The 19,570-nt window shown below is 45.4% G+C and overlaps 2 protein-coding genes across 2 annotated transcripts in view; both read right to left on the bottom strand.

The window, feature by feature from the left end:
• The window catches only part of LOC311119707 (liprin-alpha-1-like), a 69,712-nt gene extending 68,709 nt beyond the window's left edge, over positions 1-1,003 (bottom strand). Inside the window, exon 1 of the mRNA XM_084194371.1 lies at positions 43-1,003. The gene's annotated coding sequence lies outside the window, so the exon portion shown is untranslated. The remainder of the gene's footprint in view (positions 1-42) is intronic.
• Positions 1,004-11,236: 10,233 nt separating this feature from the next.
• On the bottom strand, positions 11,237-18,949 carry LOC311119716 (uncharacterized protein). Its single transcript, XM_084194379.1, has 10 exons — positions 18,661-18,949; positions 17,606-18,446; positions 17,320-17,461; positions 16,664-16,807; positions 16,310-16,368; positions 15,805-15,995; positions 13,366-13,766; positions 12,455-12,554; positions 12,171-12,363; positions 11,237-11,926 (listed from the first exon to the last, which is right to left on the bottom strand). Exons 1-10 carry the CDS (start codon positions 18,760-18,762, stop codon positions 11,796-11,798), a joined length of 2,304 nt encoding a protein of 767 aa, XP_084050505.1. The 5' UTR covers positions 18,763-18,949; the 3' UTR covers positions 11,237-11,795.
• Between the last annotated feature and the right edge of the window lie 621 nt (positions 18,950-19,570).

Raw genomic sequence — 19,570 nt, 5'->3', positions numbered from 1 at the left:
AAAAGGTTATACATTGTTGCAAATAAATCAATGGTTAGCTACCTTCGCAAAGTAGGCGAAATTCCTTTGTGATGTCCACTTTTCTTTTTATGTTGCCGAGTTTTCTTCAACTTAATTTCAGGCCAGTTCGTCCAACTAACGCAACGGTACAATTGTATGAATAATCCAAGCCAGTCAAAACATTAAATCCATCGACATGGTGAAAACCATCCAGGCTGAAAGGTCCCCGACCGCGAACAAGAAAGGAATTCCAAAGGCCGCACTGCCAGACTCACATCAGAGGGCAATACTCCAAACCTAGCTAGCTAGTTAACTAACGGTAGTTACTTCTGCATTACACAAGATAAAAGTGGGTCAAACTGATTATTAGTATTTGCACATATAATACACATGCAGTTATTAACTCATTCTAACCTTTGTATACTTTGTTCAAGAAAAAAAAAGTGTAGTTAGCCAGCTAGGAAACACTATTTACAACGAACAAAAGTGGAAACAGATGTAGCTAGATAGCTAGCTAACGTTAGCAATCTAATGGCCAGAGCTAGCTAGGTAGCCGGTTATGATAGCTCATTAGACTGCAACTAAAAAGTGAAATGTTACTGTCCAAGAAAATACCAGACAACGCATATTAAGTGTTCATAATCCAACTCCAACAGTGAAATTCAAAAATTAAGATGAAGTCAAAAGAAAAATCTAATATCCAAAGCACATTTTCTCTGGTGTATTTTTTTGCCAGCTAACGTTAGCTTAGCTTCCCGTCGATGAGCCGCGTCACCACATCACAGCCTGGCAAAGAAGACTGTGCAATCCAAGAGAGAAGATCGCGGAAACTTTAAACTCCTTGGATTGGTCTCGAAACACACTTGATAAATATGTATCCACGGCCAATTTGTCCATGGGTTACCAAAGTATCAAATAAAACAGGTTTCCGTCCGAATGCAAGCTTTTAATCCAGTGTTCTTTGGTCGTCCAGCTCGACAGGAGCTCTCCCTCTCCCGGTGCGCTCAGGATTCGCTTCTTGTTGTCTATCGTTTCCTGCTCTCCTGAAGGAAGAAAAAAAGCTGTGCGTCCGCACGCTGGTGACGTCCGAACGGTGGAAAGCACGTCGCTAGGGCAAGCTACGGTCCGTGACCGAGGTTGCAACTCATTCAATCAGACGTAAGATTTACAGTATATTATCTTGGTGTGTTTTTAGGTCAATGTGATTAGCCTATGTGTGGTGGAATAATGGCAGCATTTTCCCTCTTGTCACTTGATTTTTCAAATTCATAATGGTAGAGATTTAGTTATGATAGATGCACTTGTCTTTGAAATATCACACACACACACACACAGCATTCCAGAGACACTCCACAGGATGTCTTCATTAAAGTCATTATGCCCTCCATGTACAGTATGAGACAAATATTGCCAATTTCAAAGTGAATACTTTAAATGCTTATTATCCTCAGCATCCGGTCTGACCTGAATAATTTAATATAGAGACCTTCTGGAAATTTCCAGTCAATCAAGTGAATAGCCCTTTTGCTTCAGGGACCTGTAATATAGGCAGTAATTAGTCAACATAATCATCCTGAGCTCCCACATCCTCTCCAGATTTTGAGAGCGAGGGGGAAAGAGAGAGGGAGAAGGCAAGAGAGAGAAAATGTGAGGGTGGGTTTTGCCTAAATTAGGTATGGTGCCTCAGGATGGTCCTGTTAGACTACAGCAGTAGGATGGTCCTGTTAGACTACAGCAGTAGGATGGTCCTGTTAGACTACAGCAGTAGGATGGTCCTGTTAGACTACAGCAGTAGGATGGTCCTGTTAGACTACAGCAGTGGGATGGTCCTGTTAGACTACAGCAGTAGGATGGTCCTGTTAGACTACAGCAGTAGGATGGTCCTGTTAGACTACAGCAGTAGGATGGTCCTATTAGACTACAGCAGTAGGATGGTCCTGTTAGACTACAGGATGGTCCTGTTAGATTACAGCAGTAGGATGGTCCTATTAGACTACAGCAGTAGGATGGTCCTATTAGACTACAGCAGTAGGATGGTCCTATTAGACTACAGCAGTAGGATGGTCCTGTTAGATTACAGCAGTAGGATGGTCCTGTTAGACTACAGCAGTAGGATGGTCCTGTTAGACTACAGCAGTAGGATGGTCCTGTTAGACTACAGCAGTAGGATGGTCCTGTTAGATTACAGCAGTAGGATGGTCCTGTTAGACTACAGCAGTAGGATGGTCCTGTTAGACTACAGCAGTAGGATGGTCCTGTTAGACTACATCAGTAGGATGGTCCTGTTAGACTACAGCAGTAGGATGGTCCTGTTAGACTACAGCAGTAGGATGGTCCTGTTAGACTACAGCAGTAGGATGGTCCTGTTAGACTACAGCAGTAGGATGGTCCTGTTAGACTACAGCAGTAGGATGGTCCTGTTAGACTACAGCAGTAGGATGGTCCTGTTAGACTACAGCAGTAGGATGGTCCTGTTAGACTACAGCAGTAGGATGGTCCTGTTAGACTACAGGATGGTCCTGTTAGATACAGCAGTAGGATGGTCCTGTTAGACTACAGCAGTAGGATGGTCCTGTTAGACTACAGCAGTAGGATGTTCCTGTTAGACTATAGCAGTAGGATAGTCCTGTTAGATTACAGGATGGTCCTGTTAGATACAGCAGTAGGATGGTCCTGTTAGACTACAGCAGTAGGATGGTCCTGTTAGACTACAGCAGTAGGATGGTCCTGTTAGACTATAGCAGTAGGATAGTCCTGTTAGACTACAGCAGTAGGATAGTCCTGTTAGACTACAGCAGTAGGATGGTCCTGTTAGATTACAGGATGGTCCTGTTAGATACAGCAGTAGGATGGTCCTGTTAGACTACAGGATGGTCCTGTTAGACTACAGGATGGTCCTGTTAGACTACAGCAGTAGGATAGTCCTGTTAGACTACAGCAGTAGGATGGTCCTGTTAGACTACAGCAGTAGGATGGTCCTGTTAGACTACAGCAGTAGGATGGTCCTGTTAGACTACAGGATGGTCCTGTTAGACTACAGCAGTAGGATGGTCCTGTTAGACTACAGCAGTAGGATGGTCCTGTTAGACTACAGCAGTGGGATGGTCCTGTTAGACTGCAGCAGTAGGATGGTCCTGTTAGACTACAGCAGTAGGATGGTCCTGTTAGATTACAGGATGGTCCTGTTAGAGTACAGCAGTAGGATGGTCCTGTTAGACTACAGCAGTAGGATGGTCCTGTTAGACTACAGCAGTGGGATGGTCCTGTTAGACTGCAGCAGTAGGATGGTCCTGTTAGACTACAGCAGTAGGATGGTCCTGTTAGATTACAGGATGGTCCTGTTAGATACAGCAGTAGGATGGTCCTGTTAGACTACAGCAGTAGGATGGTCCTGTTAGACTACAGCAGTAGGATATTCCTGTTAGACTACAGGATGGTCCTGTTAGACTACATCAGTAGGATGGTCCTGTTAGACTACAGCAGTAGGATGGTCCTGTTAGACTACAGCAGTAGGATGGTCCTGTTAGACTACAGCAGTAGAATGGTCCTGTTAGACTACAGCAGTAGGATGGTCCTGTTAGACTACAGCAGTAGAATGGTCCTGTTAGACTACAGCAGTAGGATGGTCCTGTTAGACTACAGCAGTAGAATGGTCCTGTTAGACTACAGCAGTAGGATGGTCCTGTTAGACTACAGCAGTAGGATGGTCCTGTTAGATTACAGGATGGTCCTGTTAGATACAGCAGTAGGATGGTCCTGTTAGACTACAGCAGTAGGATGGTCCTGTTAGACTACAGCAGTAGGATATTCCTGTTAGACTACAGGATGGTCCTGTTAGATACAGCAGTAGGATGGTCCTGTTAGACTACAGCAGTAGGATGGTCCTCTTAGACTACAGCAGTAGGATATTCCTGTTAGACTACAGGATGGTCCTGTTAGACTACAGCAGTAGGATGGTCCTGTTAGACTATAGCAGTAGGATGGTCCTGTTAGACTACAGCAGTAGGATGGTCCTGTTAGACTACAGCAGTAGGATGGTCCTGTTAGACTACAGGATGGTCCTGTTAGACTACAGCAGTAGGATGGTCCTGTTAGACTATAGCAGTAGGATGGTCCTGTTAGACTACAGCAGTAGGATGGTCCTGTTAGACTACAGCAGTAGGATGGTCCTGTTAGACTACAGCAGTAGGATGGTCCTGTTAGACTACAGCAGTAGGATGGTCCTGTTAGACTACAGCAGTAGGATGGTCCTGTTAGACTACAGCAGTAGGATGGTCCTGTTAGACTACAGGATGGTCCTGTTAGACTACAGCAGTAGGATGGTCCTGTTAGACTACAGCAGTAGGATGGTCCTGTTAGACTACAGCAGTAGGATGGTCCTGTTAGACTACAGCAGTAGGATGGTCCTGTTAGACTACAGGATGGTCCTGTTAGACTACAGCAGTAGGATGGTCCTGTTAGACTACAGCAGTAGGATGGTCCTGTTAGACTACAGCAGTAGGATGGTCCTGTTAGATTACAGGATGGTCCTGTTAGATTACAGCAGTAGGATGGTCCTGTTAGATTACAGGATGGTCCTGTTATACTACAGCAGTAGGATGGTCCTGTTAGACTACAGGATGGTCCTGTTAGATTACAGCAGTAGGATGGTCCTGTTAGACTACAGCAGTAGGATGGTCCTGTTAGACTACAGGATGGTCCTGTTAGATTACAGCAGTAGGATGGTCCTGTTAGACTACAGCAGTAGGATGGTCCTGTTAGACTACAGCAGTAGGATGGTCCTGTTAGACTACAGCAGTAGGATGGTCCTGTTAGACTACAGCAGTAGGATGGTCCTGATAGACTACAGGATGGTCCTGTTAGACTACAGCAGTAGGATGGTCCTGTTAGACTACAGCAGTAGGATGGTCCTGTTAGATTACAGCAGTAGGATGGTCCTGTTAGATACAGCAGTAGGATGGTCCTGTTAGACTACAGCAGTAGGATGGTCCTGTTAGACTACAGGATGGTCCTGTTAGACTACAGCAGTAGGATGGTCCTGTTAGACTACAGCAGTAGGATGGTCCTGTTAGACTACAGCAGTAGGATGGTCCTGTTAGACTACAGCAGTAGGATGGTCCTGTTAGACTACAGGATGGTCCTGTTAGACTACAGCAGTAGGATGGTCCTGTTAGACTACAGCAGTAGGATGGTCCTGTTAGACTACAGCAGTAGGATGGTCCTGTTAGACTACAGCAGTAGGATGGTCCTGTTAGACTACAGCAGTAGGATGGTCCTGTTAGACTACAGCAGTAGGATGGTCCTGTTAGACTACAGCAGTAGAATGGTCCTGTTAGACTACAGCAGGAGTAATGGGACCCAATCCCTTCTCATAATGGTGGTATTGGGGGATGATGGGAAGGCTAAACAGACAGTCACACTCTTATAACATAGCAGGGTGTTGTGGAACTGCAAAGTGACATCCATCAGATCTGGTTCCCTGATCATCCATCATCGCTTCCAGTTCCATTTCACATTTTATAGATTTTTTAAAATGTTTTATGTTTGTACTTATATACACCATTCAGCTTTTAGCTGTCATGTATGCAAAATAAAATAAAATAAAACTACAAATACAGTTGACTGTGTGCTAGACTGTCCTGCCTGTGAACTAAAATGGGTATGGACCATTTATGTTGTGTATGAGGTAACCGGTTAACCGACCCTTTGAGACTTGAGGAAGGTACCCAGCACTCTACCTGTACGGTGACGCTGATGACAGGTCTAATGAGGTGTGTGTCTCTACCATCTTATCAATCACTCTCCCCCTCTACCCATCTCCCCTTATCCTATTCCTTCTCATTCACTTTGTTCTATCTGCTCCAGGAAAGCCTTGGGGGTAAATGAATGCGCCTGTCTCCCCTCTCGTGTTTCACATAGGCCTACAGCCCAACCCCACCCCTGTCTGCCACCCCTGTCTGCCAGTCAGCGACCCCCAGGACAGCCGTGTGTTTCCGTAACTCTTGACCTCTGAGCTTTACCCAGTCCCTTTCCTGCCCATTTCAACACTTTAAAAATAGATGGCCACCAATGACCACCACTTCCTCCCCAAGCTCTGACAGCTGACACACCCTACAGGAATGTGCCATGATCATGGCATGGCCGCCCAACTAGACTGCTGTGGACCAACTGTAAACAGGGCAATAAACTGTGTGTGTGTGTGTGCGTGTGCGCGTGCGTGATTGCTACAAATTAACCTCCTAAAGCCTGTGAAGAAGAGATCGTCCTTGACCTCCAGGCATAGCCTCCTGTAGGGCCTCCTGTAGCTCAGTTGGTAGAGCATGGCGCTTGCAACGCCAGGGTTGTGGGTTCGATTCCCACGGGGGGGCCAGTATGAAAAATGTATGCACTCACTAACTGTAAGTCGCTCTGGATAAGAGCGTCTGCTAAATGACTAAAATGTTAAATGTATAGCCGCGGGAAGTACGGGTGCTGAAGGTGCTGCAGCACCCCCTGAGCGTGGATACTGGTCGGGTGAGGTTGTGTTTCTCTAGCGGGAGGTAAGCTTGGCTTCTTATATGGTGTCGAGTAAAGCTTAAACCATGTATTGGTATTGTAGGTAGTTTATCTAGGTAGTTATTGTAGGTTAATGTAGGTAATTATTGTATTCGTCTGAGCCCGGTGAAGCACGAGGCTAGCTAACTCACTAACTGGACCAATAAAGCTAGCTAGCTAGCGGGTAGCTACTGGTAACTATTAGCAACTGTGGATAGTTGTTTCCAATGTTATTTCACGCTTAAGAGTACCTGTAATTATGCCAGCTAGCTACCTACCATTCAGCTGTTTTTCAAACCTCATTATCTGAAGCGTTAACGTTAGGTAGTTAGTAGCTACTGTACTCTAAATGTAGCTAGCTTGTTGCTACCTGGATCGCTAACTAAACAATAGCTGGAATGACCTAGCTGTAATATTTTGAGACGCTTTCTCTCCGTTGGGACAGACGCGAACTGGCTGAATCGATTCAGTGGCTAGCTTTGCACTTAACTGGCTAACAGTAGCTACTAAGGGTAAGTTATAACCTACATTTATTTTTGTTTTGTTTTTACATACTGGTAACCAGAGTCGTTCAAGGGAATTCGGGACATGGGTGACTAGTTAACGTTAGCTTGGCTCTCTGTGTGTTTTGTGCCGTGGGAGGAGGGGTTGGTTCGTTGGCAGAGAGCAATGGCTAGCTAGTATGCTAACTATTCTAGATAACTAACTGGCTGAATAAGTTGACGACGTACACACTCAAACTGTCAACTAACCCAAAACTTTACACAACGTTAAACACGGACACGAATGATCTGTTCGGCGTGTTAACACACTGGTGGTTTGTTGTAACCGAGTATTGGTGCTAAACCGTGTTATTGGAGGCTGGCATGCTAGTTGGCTATGGCGTCATAGGATTCGGTGCCCTGGACGGTTTTCACGGAAGAATACTGTACCAAGTTAGCTAGCTGAATAAACTAAGTTAGAGTCTATTCCTAGAAAACATTGAACCGCTGTAGTTTACAACAATTATAATTTCTAAAGTGGAAGTTGGGAGAGTTATATTTGAGTGTTTCAGTGAAACGTAAATGAGGGAGGCCCCGCTCTCTCACTTTCCCAGATGTTTAGTTCATTTCATTCTGATCTCCTTTGCATTATTGTAGCCTTTTTCTGTAGCCTGTCAACTATGTGTCTGTCTATCCCTGTTCTCTCCTCTCTGCACGGGCCATACAAACGCTTCACACCGCGTGGCTGCTGCTACTCTAATCTGGTGGTCCCTGCGCGCACGACCCACGTGGAGTTCCAGGTCTCCGGCAGCCTCTGGAACTGCTGTTCTGCGGCCAACAAGGCAGAGTTCATCTCAGCCTATGCTACCCTCCAGTCCCTCGACTTCTTGGCGCTGACGGAAACATGGATTACCACAGAAAACACTGCTACTCTTACTGCTCTTTCCTCGTCTGACCATGTGTTCTCGCATACCCCGAGAGCATCTGGTCAGCGCGGCGGTGGCACAGGAATCCTCATCTCTCCCAAGTGGACATTCTCTCTTTTTCCCCTGGCCCATCTGTCTATCTCCTCATTTGAATTCCATGCTGTCACAGTCACTAGCCCATTCAAGCTTAACATCCTTGTCATTTATCGCCCTCCAGGTTCCCTTAGAGAGTTCATCAATGAGCTTGACGCCTTGATAAATTCCTTTCTTGAGGATGGCTCACCCCTCACAGTTCTGGGTGACTTTAACCTCCCTACGTCTGCCTTTGACTCATTTCTCTCTGCCTCCTTCTTTCCACTCCTTTCCTCTTTTGACCTCACCCTCTCACCGTCCCCCCCTACTCACAAGGCAGGCAATACGCTTGACCTCATCTTTACTAGATGCTGTTCTTCTACTAATCTCACTGCAACTCCCCTCCAAGTCTCTGAACACTACTTTGTATCCTTTTCTCTCTCGCTCTCCTCCAACACTACTCACTCTGCCCCTACTCAGATGGTAATGTGCCATCGCAACCTTCGCTCTCTCTCTCCCGCTACTCTCTCCTCTTCCATCCTATCATCTCTTCCCTCTGCTAAATCCTTCTCCCTCCGATCTCCTGATTCTGCCTCCTCAACCCTCCTCTCCTCCCTTTCTGCATCTTTTGACTTCGTCAACCATTTTGAAAAGAAGGTTGACGACATCCGATCCTCATTTATTAAGTCAAATGACACCACTGGTCCTGCTCACACTGCCCTAACCTATGCTTTGACTTCTTTCTCCCCTCTCTCTCCAGATGAAATCTTGCGACTTGTGACGGCCGGCCGCCCAACAACCTGCCCACTTGACCCTATCCCCTCCTCTCTTCTCCAGACCATTTCCGGAGACCTTCTCCCTTACCTCACCTCGCTCATCAACTCATCCTTGACCGCTGGCCATGTCCCTTCCGTCTTCAAGAGAGCGAGAGTTGCACCCCTCCTCAAAAAACCTACACTCGATCCCTCCGATGTCAACAACTACAGACCAGTATCCCTTCTTTCTTTTCTCTCCAAAACTCTTGAGCGTGCCGTCTCTAGCCAACTCTCCTGCTATCTCTCTCAGAATGACCTTCTTGATCCAAGCCAGTCAGGTTTCAAGACTGGTCATTCAACTGAGACTGCTCTTCTCTGTGTCACGGAGGCTCTCCGCACTGCTAAAGCTAACTCTCTCTCCTCTGCTCTTATCCTTCTAGACCTATCCGCTGCCTTTGATACTGTGAACCATCAGATCCTCCTCTCCACCCTCTCCGAGTTGGGCATCTCCGGCGCTGCTCACTCTTGGATTGCGTCCTACCTGACAGGTCGCTCCTACCAGGTGGCGTGGCGAGAATCTGTCTCCGCACCACGTGCTCTCACCACTGGTGTCCCCCAGGGCTCAGTTCTAGGCCCTCTCCTATTCTCTCTATACACCAAGTCACTTGGCGCTGTCATATCCTCACATGGTCTCTCCTATCATTGCTACGCAGACGACACACAATTCATTTTCTCCTTTCCTCCTTCTGATAACCAGGTGGCGAATTGCATCTCTGCATGTCTGGCAGACATATCAGTGTGGATGTCGGATCACCAGCTCAAGCTGAACCTTGGCAAGACGGAGCTGCTCTTCCTCCCGGGGAAGGACTGCCCGCTCCATGATCTCGCCATCACGGTTGACAACTCCATTGTGTCCTCCTCCCAGAGTGCAAAGAACCTTGGCATGACCCTGGACAACACCCTGTCGTTCTCCGCTAACATCAAAGCGGTGACCCGATCCTGCAGGTTCATGCTCTACAACATTCGCAGAGTACGACCCTACCTTGCACAGAAAGCGGCACAGGTCCTAATCCAGGCACTTGTCATCTCCCGTCTGGATTACTGCAACTCGCTGTTGGCTGGGCTCCCTCCCTGTGCCATTAAACCCCTACAACTCATCCAGAACGCTGCAGCCCGTCTGGTGTTCAACTTTCCCAAGTTCTCTCATGTCACCCCGCTCCTCCGCACACTCCACCGGCTTCCAGTTGAGGCTCGCATCTACTACAAGACCATGGTGCTTGCCTACGGAGCTGTGAGGGGAACGGCACCTCCTTACCTTCAGGCTCTGATCAGACCCTACACCCAAACGAGGGCACTACGTTCATCCACCTCTGGCCTGCTAGCTCCCCTACCTCTACGGAAGCACAGTTCCTGCTCAGCCCAGTCAAAGCTATTCGCTGCTCTGGCACCCCAATGGTGGAACAAGCTCACCCACGACGCCAGGACAGCGGAGTCACTGACCACCTTCCGGAGACACTTGAAACCCTACCTCTTTAAGGAATACCTGGAATAGTATAAAGTAATCCTTCTTCCCCCAACCCCCATTAAAAAAAAAAGGTGGTTGTCCCACTGGCTATCATAAGTTGAATGCACCAATTTGTAAGTCGCTCTGGATAAGAACGTCTGCTAAATGATGTAAATGTAAATGTGAATGTGGTGAGATGGTAAAACAAGGGATCGCTGGTGAGGATGATGTGTGTGTGGCTTTGGTCTGTCAGTCAGTGGATTATCACTGACCCCATTATGAAGTACTTCATTAATCTGCAACAAAAATGTATGTTACACATTTTCTGTAGCTATGGCAAACTAGACAAGACATTATGCTTGAATTTAATACTACATACTACAATCGATACTGTTTTTCTGGGTGATAATAATCCTGGATTTAACTAATATTTGACCACAGGAGGGCAGTGTAAATCAACATACTTATACTACAGTACTTGTATTCAACGCTGAACTGTGTAAACCACAGGAGGTTGGTGTCGCCTTAATTGGGAAGGACAGGCTTGTGGTAATGGCTGAAGCGGAATAAGAGGGAATGGTATCAAATACATCAAACACAAGGTTTCCTTGAGTTTGATGCCATTCCATTCGCTCCGTTCCAGCCATTACTATGAGCCGTTCTCCCCTCAGAAGCCTCCACTGGCGTCAACTTATTTATAGTTGAGTTTTATCCCAGTACACATGGCAGCTTAAAGCTGAAGAATTCAATAATTTAAAAAAATCTACACATTATTTCTTTGCATTAAGCCTATAGGTCTACATTTCCTCAACAGAATGTTAATCAAAGCACTCCTGCTCCACTGATGGCCATATGTAACAGGGCAGCCATGTTGGATCATGTGAGGAGGCACAAGGGGCATTTGTTTGCTGTGGATCCAGGGAAAATCATGCACACTATTTTAGATACACAAAGATGCTATGTACATTGTATGTAAATGTTTAATGTGTAAGATACCATGGCTAAATTAATACACATACATTCATTTATCAAAAGGACCATTTTATAGTAATTCATTACATCATATAGACAAAACATTTATTTTAACCAGGGTCCCATTTTGATGTAACACAATCATAACAAATAAACGTAATTGATCCCTGGTTCAACAGACCCTGGCCTATATAGAAAGCCTTTCCAGAACATGTCAACTCCCAGTATTACATTACTATCCCCACATCCCAATACAGATAATAATAAGAACCAGGCATTTAACTGTTAAAACAAGTCGTAGGAGCCATTTGGGCCTACTTATATGGTTGTTGTGTGGTTAATAGGTTTTCTGTCTTTGTATATTGCACGTCATCTGTACACTAGAGGGCACTGCAAAGTACGTTTTTTACGGATTAATGTATATTCTTGTATTGATCCCAAGAGACGTTTCATTGTAAAAGTCAGAGACCACTTTTCAAATGATCTATATTTCCCACCATCCTTCTTTATATAGTGCAGGCTACATGTGAAAGGATGGCTGAACATCGGACTAAGTCTCAAATGCTGTCAGGGGTTGGTATTTAACCCCTGGTGTTTTGGCCTTGTAGAGCATCACTCCGCACAGCATGGCAACGGCTGCTACGATACACCCAGCCATCAACACCATGTTCATGTTGGTCACTGGAGAAAAAACAAGAAAACACGTAAATGCCTTTTTTTTAAACACAAAAACCCTTTGTGATACAAAAAACACCTTTTTATCCAGAGATTTATCTTGAGATGCTATTGCTTATGCCTGTTGAAAAAATTTGACTGCAGAGGTCTTTCCTAAATCATGGATGAGAACTTCAGCAATATACCGTCTCTTCAATAACTCAAAGAACAACGTTTTGATTTCTAGCTTATCTACAGCTACAGCCGTTACCTGAGCTCTCTGAACTCCTTCTCAGGCGCAAAGGACCCTGGGAGATGTGGTGCTTGGCCGTTTGCATGGCGGCCTCTCTCTTGCGGTGGTGGTGGCCATCAGGCTGGGGGGAGGTGGAGTTGACGCAGCCCTGGGCACACCGGGTGTTGGGGTTCCCAGCCTCACACAGGATCACTGAACAGCTGATGTACACCTGTAGCCAGAGGGTTTAAAGGTCACTGAACTAAGAAAGATATCACCCTTGATACGACCCTTGAATGATCCAGCAATCTGTCCCCATGTACCTGGTCGTGCAGTCCGATGAATTTGAAAGCTTCCATTCCGAACTGGAAATGCCTCTGGTGACGGGGTGAGAAGATTTGGACCGTCTCGTCCACATTGCAGCTGGTAAAACAACAGACAGGTAAAACTGAGAGTACAGTAAATATGTAAAGTACATACAGTAAGTGCAGTAAAACAATCTTTTAGTCTAGAATATTCCACAGCCTTTATACAAATGTCTCAAATCTGTCATTTCTATTATACATCTCACAGTACTGACAAGTGTCCACCATGAGGTTGATGAATGCCTTAGTGTTTATATTTTAATATACAGTACCAGTCAAACGTTTGGACACACCTACTCATTCAAGGGTTTTTCTTTATTTTTACTATTTTCTACATTGTAGAATAATAGTGAAGACATCAAAACTATGAAATAACACATATGGAATCATGTAGTAACCAAATAAAGTGTTAAACAAATCAAAATATATACATAGTGCTCAGCATATGTAGGAACTCCTTCAAGACTGTTGTAAAAGCATTCCAAGTGAAGCTGGTTGAGAGAATGCCAAGAGTGTGCAAAGGTGTCATCAAGGCAAAGGCGTGGCTACTTTGAAGAATCTCAAATATATTTTGATTCATTTAACACTTTTTTGGTTACTACATGATTCCATATGTGTTATTTCATAGTTGATGTCTTCACTATTATTCTTCAATGTAGAAAATAGTAAAAATTAAGAAAAAGCCTTGAATGAGTAGGTGTGTCCAAACCTTTGACTGGTACTGTATGTTTCCTTTCTCTAATCACCATTACTATTGTCATTATTTTTAGCGTTATTGTTGATGTCTTTATCTCACTTTGCTTTTACCAACAGTGGCCTTGCCACTCATGCTAATAAAGCTGAATCTGAATCTGTGTGCTCAATCTCACCCGTTTTCTATGATGGAGTAGGTGGGGTGGTAGTTGGGGTTGTCGTACGGCGTCGCTCTGCAGGACTCCACGAAGAGCTCAGTGTTATTCACAGTGGACACGGCCTCGATGTCCATGTAGATCATCTGCTTCACCACCACGTCTAACGGGTAGTCACGGGGATCCACCATATTGGTGAACTGGCTGGTCTGGTAGAACTCAAACTGGTAGGTGAACGTGCCGAAGCCTTTCTCTACGACCGTGACGCTGTCCCTGTGTGCAGTGAAGCCCAGAGACACGTTGCCGCGTTTGGCGTACTGGCAGTAGAACTGAATCTCCACCTGGTGGTGCCTGGTGATGATATCGTTGGGGTTGTCGAAGGTGGTGATTTCGTTCTTGAAGATGAGGTTGTCGTCGTCCTCCTGGATTGAGAGAGATGGAGAGGGAAATCATCTAGACAGTTACATTTTGTGGTCACTGCCAGCACTGAACTCTACACACATCAATAAGATCAAATCGGCAATCGTTTCAGTTCCTATATTGCTGTGAAACTCTTCGGGTTATGAGCGAGCATGTTGGTTTCTCTTTAGATGCAAAACTGTTCTGAGGGCAGATCTTCCCACAGGCAGCATAAGCCACCCTTCACCAAAACATTCCATCTTGACCCTTCCTCTGAGGAAACCAATTCAAGATCAGTCAGCCTAGGTGGTGCCTTGGGGTGAATATCCCCTCGAACCAGGTTCAATATAGAGAACTCAGACAGACACCCAGGAGTGAATGGGTCTCACACAAAGATAAATAATGTACATACAGTGAGGGAAAAAAGTATTTGATCCCCTGCTAATTTTGTACGTTTGCCCACTGACAAAGACATGATCAGTCTATAATTTTAATGGTAGGTTTATTTGAACAGTGAGAGACAGAATAACAAAAAAGAAATCCTGAAAAAACGCATGTCAAAAATGTTATAAATTGATTTGCATTTTAATGAGGGAAATAAGTATTTGACCCCTCTGCAAAACATGACTTAGTACTTGGTGGCAAAACCCTTGTTGGCAATCACAGAGGTCAGACGTTTCTTGTAGTTGGCCACCAGGTTTGCACACATCTCAGGAGGGATTTTGTTCCACTCCTCTTTGCAGATCTTCTCCAAGTCATTAAGGTTTTGAGGCTGACGTTTGGCAACTCAAACCTTCAGCTCCCTCCACAGATTTTCTATGGGATTAAGGTTTGGAGACTGGCTAGGCCACTCCAGGACCTTAATGTGCTTCTTCTTGAGCCACTCCTTTGTTGCCTTGGCCGTGTGTTTTGGGTCATTGTCATGCTGGAATACTCATCCACGTCCCATTTTCAATGCCCTGGCTGAGGGAAGGAGGTTCTCACCCAAGATTTGACGGTACATGGCCCCGTCCATCGTCCCTTTGATGCGGTGAAGTTGTCCTGTCCCCTTAGCAGAAAAACATCCCCAAAGCATAATGTTTCCACCTCCATGTTTGACGGTGGGGATGGTGTTCTTGGGGTCATAGGCAGCATTCCTCCTCCTCCAAACACGGCGAGTTGAGTTGATGCCAAAGAGCTCCATTTTGGTCTCATCTGACCATAACACTTTCACCCAGTTCTCCTCTGAATCATTCAGATGTTAATTGGCAAACTTCAGACGGGCCTGTATATGTGCTTTCTTGAGCAGGGGACCATGCGGGCGCTGCAGGATTTCAGTCCTTCACGGCGTAGTGTGTTACCAATTGTTTTCTTGGTGACTATGGTCCCAGCTGCCTTGAGATCATTGACAAGATCCTCCCGTGTAGTTCTGGGCTGATTCCTCACCGTTCTCATGATCATTGCAACTCCACGAGGTGAGATCTTGCATGGAGCCCCAGGCCGAGGGAGATTGACAGTTCTTTTGTGTTTCTTCCATTTGCGAATAATCACACCAACTGTTGTCACCTTCTCACCAAGCTGCTTGGCGATGGTCTTGTAGCCCATTCCAGCCTTGTGTAGGTCTACAATCTTGTCTCTGACATCCGTGGAGAGCTCTTTGGTCTTGGCCATGGTGGAGAGTTGGGAATCTGATTGATTGATTGCTTCTGTGGACAGGTGTCTTTTATACAGGTAACAAGCTGAGATTAGGAGCATTCCCTTTAAAAGTGTGCTCCTAATCTCAGCTCGTTACCTGTATAAAAGACACCTGGGAGCCAGAAATCTTTCTGATTGAGAGGGGGTCAAATACTTATTTCCCTCATTAAAATGCAAATCAATTTATAACATTTTTGACATGCGTTTTTCTGGATTTTTTTGTTGTTACTCTGTCTCTCACTGTTCAAATAAACCTACCATTAAAATTATAGACTGATAATTTTTTTTGTCAGTGGGCAAACGTACAAAATCAGCAGGGGATCAAATACTTTTTTTCCCTCACTGTATGTCATCCCAATATAATATTTGACACCTCGGAGGTCTCACCTCTATCTGAGTGCCACAGGCATTGAGGGGGATGACTCCAATGATGTGGGTGCTGTTGGAGAGGCGTTGCAGGTCGCAGGCAGAGTTACTGGGATCGTTGAGGCGGAGATGGTCCTCATGAATTCCAGTAACAGAGGACTTCTCCACTTCTACTGTCATCTTGGTCTCGTCACACAGCACCTTGGCTTTGACTGTCACGGGAGATATTTTGTTATTGTTGTATTTCCTCCTATCAAAACAATGTGACTGTGAACCATGATTTGAGTTGGTTGGAGTCATTTTGAGTTTCATTTGTATCTTTCCGTTACGTTTGGTGATTTCAGATGTGTAGTCTATATATAGTATGTATCATACAGTATTCACAGCTTCATCTGTTATCAATCATACAATCACACACCAAAGCATTTTGTCCAATCATACACCACAGCATATTGTCCAATCACACACCACAGCATATTGTCCAATCACACACCACAGCATATTGATGGTGGAAGAATCTACAAACCATTTCTGCGTCCGACCTCCACCACAACACATCTCATCTCAGACTGAAAGACGCTAGATCTGAAAGTATTAGAGAAGATCAGGGTAAACAACGGCACATTGTAATATTTTTATTACATGTATTATTAGTCTCTCTCTCATGTGCGTTGGGAAATTACATTTGATAAAAAGAGGAAACTCCAGAGGGAAGTAGCAGAACGTACAAGAAGTAGCAGAACGTACAGGAAGTAGCAGAATGTACAGGAAGTAGGAGAACGTACAGGAAGTAGCAGAACGTACAGGAAGTAGCAGAACGTACAGGAAGTAGCAGAGCAGTTCTGGTGATGTTTCTAGCATTATAAAACATAATACCTACCCGGATAGCCCCTCAGTGATGAAGCAAATGGGGAAATATTCCCCCAGATTGTCCCGGATGGGTGTCCACCGGATGACAAACTCCCCTTGGGTAGTCATGTGATTGGTGATGTTCAGAGGTCCACTGACGATGACATCATTAATCCTAGAAAGGAGGCAAAATGGACAAGGTAAATGCTAAGTGGGATCCTTGGACGACCCTACCCTGAATCCTAACCCTAACCTGAACCCCTACCCTACCCTACCTAACCCTAACCTTAACCATTTTAAATCGCAACTTATGTGGGGTGACGTCAGAGTCAGACGTCACAAGCATCCCCCTTAGCAAAGAGACAACAGCACCAATCCAAATCAATCACAGAAAATACATTTACTCTTAATTGAAAAACTTTTAGTTTTCTTAGACCTTTTGGTGAACTTATACAGTAGACTGCCTTAGGACAAATAATTGATTGCAGAATAAAATATTTGTAATCACTGAAATAGTTACAAAGTACTACAGGCGATAACGTTTTTAGTTACAGCCAGGACGCACTGTTACAGCCAGGATGCACTGTTACAGCCAGGATGCACTGTTCCAGCCATGAGTGCATGCACTAGAAATATAATCCTGGGTATAATACTGTATCATAAACTTTCATGGATGTTGTCCCTTACGTTGAGTATATAGCCTCTGCCTTGATCCTGATCTCCAGCTCTTTGTTGACCTCGGCGTGGAGATGCTCTCCGTTGTGTGGTGTCGGATGCAGGAACCTGGGCAGGTACATTCCCTCATCGCAAGAGGGAGCAGGAGAGTCCACTGAATTGGAAAAGAACACAAACGTACACAAGTAAAGGCCAATACTACACAAATAAATGCCATGTTTGTTGTTGTTTGTAGAATAAATATGTCCATCCATCCATCCAATGCATTCTTAACCATCAGAAGAGGAGTGTTTCTCACCCAGAAGAGAGAACTGCAGAGGGAGTTTGCTGAGGGGAGCAGTGGAGGGATACAGGCTTCCTGGGGTGGAAGGGGTCCAGGGGGTGGTGGTGGTCACTGCTGTGGTTGTTGATTGGGGAATGATGTTGGGTTGGTTCCACCACCAAGGAGAAGAAGGAGTCGTGGTGGGTTGGTTCCACCACCAAGGAGAAGAAGGAGTCGTGGTGGGTTGGTTCCACCACCAAGGAGAAGAAGGAGTCGTGGTGGGTTGGTTCCACCACCAAGGAGAAGGAGGAGTCGTGGTGGGTTGGTTCCACCCAGGAGTCGTGGTGGGTTGGTTCCACCACCAAGGAGGAGAAGGAGTCGTGGTGGGTTGGTTCCACCACCAAGGAGAAGAAGGAGTCGTGGTGGGTTGGTTCCACCACCAAGGAGGAGAAGGAGTCGTGGTGGGTTGGTTCCACCCAGGAGTCGTGGTGGGTTGGTTCCCCCACCAAGGAGGAGAAGGAGTCGTGGTGGGTTGGTTCCACCACCAAGGAGAAGGAGTCGTGTTGGGTTGGTTCCACCCAGGAGTCGTTGTGGGTTGGTTCCACCCAGGAGTCGTGGTGGGTTGGTTCCACCCAGGAGTGGTGGTGGGTTGGTTCCACCCAGGAGTGGTGGTGGGTTGGTTCCACCACCAGGGATAGGAGACGGATGTTTGGTAGATGGAGCGTCGGCGTCTCCCTGCATGAAGCGGAGTTCTGGAGGAACTAGAGCCATCGGTGTAAGACAGGGTGATGTGTTGGTTGGGGAAGTCCTCTACAACTAGTTCAAACCCGTAGACGCCGCTCGCCGAAGTGTAACCGTATCGTAAGGAGCAAGATCCCTAACAGAGTGAAGAGGTTAGAACACAAAAGGAATCGCTGGTTAAGACCAAATACAATATGCCAATATTATGCAATCACATTATAGATTGAATGCAAATGAGTTGTGGTTTATGTTGTAATGTTTTGGTCACACCGTGACAGCCCAGCACATTGTGGAGCGTATCAACAATCACATTAGATTCAAAGGGGTTGAAAATAACTGCTCACACCAACCTGATCCAGGTAGAAGCCTGAGGGCTGGTCACACCTATCGCACTCAGGTCTGACCAATCCGTATCTGCATCTGACACGATCACCGTCAGGGTCAAAGGCCATGAGGTTGTAGGATCTCTGACAGTTCTGGGGAACACTACAATGACATGTGTCAGAAATACAACATATGAAATGAGTAAACTCCAGGGGCTCTATTTTAACAAACCTAACACAATGATCGGTCTGGGCGCTGGCAGTTGGTTCGGAGGTGTGTCAGACATAGTTTAGCTATTTTCACCACCACTATTATAGGCGCAGTTGCTGGCAGTGGCGCAAAAGGGCTTGGCTTTGATGAATAAACCAGTTGTGGGTGTGTTGAGGCTTGGCTCCTCACTGGCCAATCAGAACGTGTTCCATGGCTAAATATGTGGTTGCTTCAAGTTGTGTATTTAGGGTGTTTTATGTATTTATTGTGTTGTCATCAACTCCAATTCGAATGTTAGTCCGTTACAGCCTAGTTCGTTAAATAGCCTGCCCCATATTTGCAAAAAATAGTATGTTGAACATGTTTGCAGTCCACATTGTTCTAATTGCATTGCTTCAATATGGAAATGACCATAGGCTATAGCATGTGTACTGATATAGGGGCTACTGTAAATTGCTGTCTGGACATGGACATGCCAAACATAGTCAATAAGCAAGATCAAATTCACTAGGCTATTGATAAGGCCTAAAAATACAGTGTATAATTCTAATAAAATTCTAATAAAAACAAAACAACAACTTGTTTAAATAGACTATGTCTAAATACAGTTACAGCCACCATAATAAATAGCCCAGTGGGCGTGTCTACTTGTTTCTTTTGTTGCGCAAAATTTATAATATCTGGCTAATGATAGGTGGCTTGGAGAAAAAAAGAATGGACCGGTGT

Source organism: Coregonus lavaretus (genome assembly GCF_964263955.1).
Source record: "Coregonus lavaretus genome assembly, contig: HAP1_SCAFFOLD_290, whole genome shotgun sequence".
NCBI classification, from domain to species: domain Eukaryota; kingdom Metazoa; phylum Chordata; class Actinopteri; order Salmoniformes; family Salmonidae; genus Coregonus; species Coregonus lavaretus.
This window is presented reverse-complemented; position numbering and strand designations above follow the sequence as displayed.

Bases quoted from the DNA above. Each gene is read 5' to 3' on its own strand.
- LOC311119716 (XM_084194379.1), bottom strand. From the start codon at position 18,762: ATGGCCTTTGACCCTGACGGTGATCGTGTCAGATGCAGATACGGATTG. The intron at 12,364-12,454 runs GTACATGGGGAC...CTCTGGCTACAG, and splicing joins TCATCGGACTGCACGACCAG to GTGTACATCAGCTGTTCAGT. The intron at 11,927-12,170 runs GTAACGGCTGTA...TTTTTTCTCCAG, and splicing joins AAGGAGTTCAGAGAGCTCAG to TGACCAACATGAACATGGTG.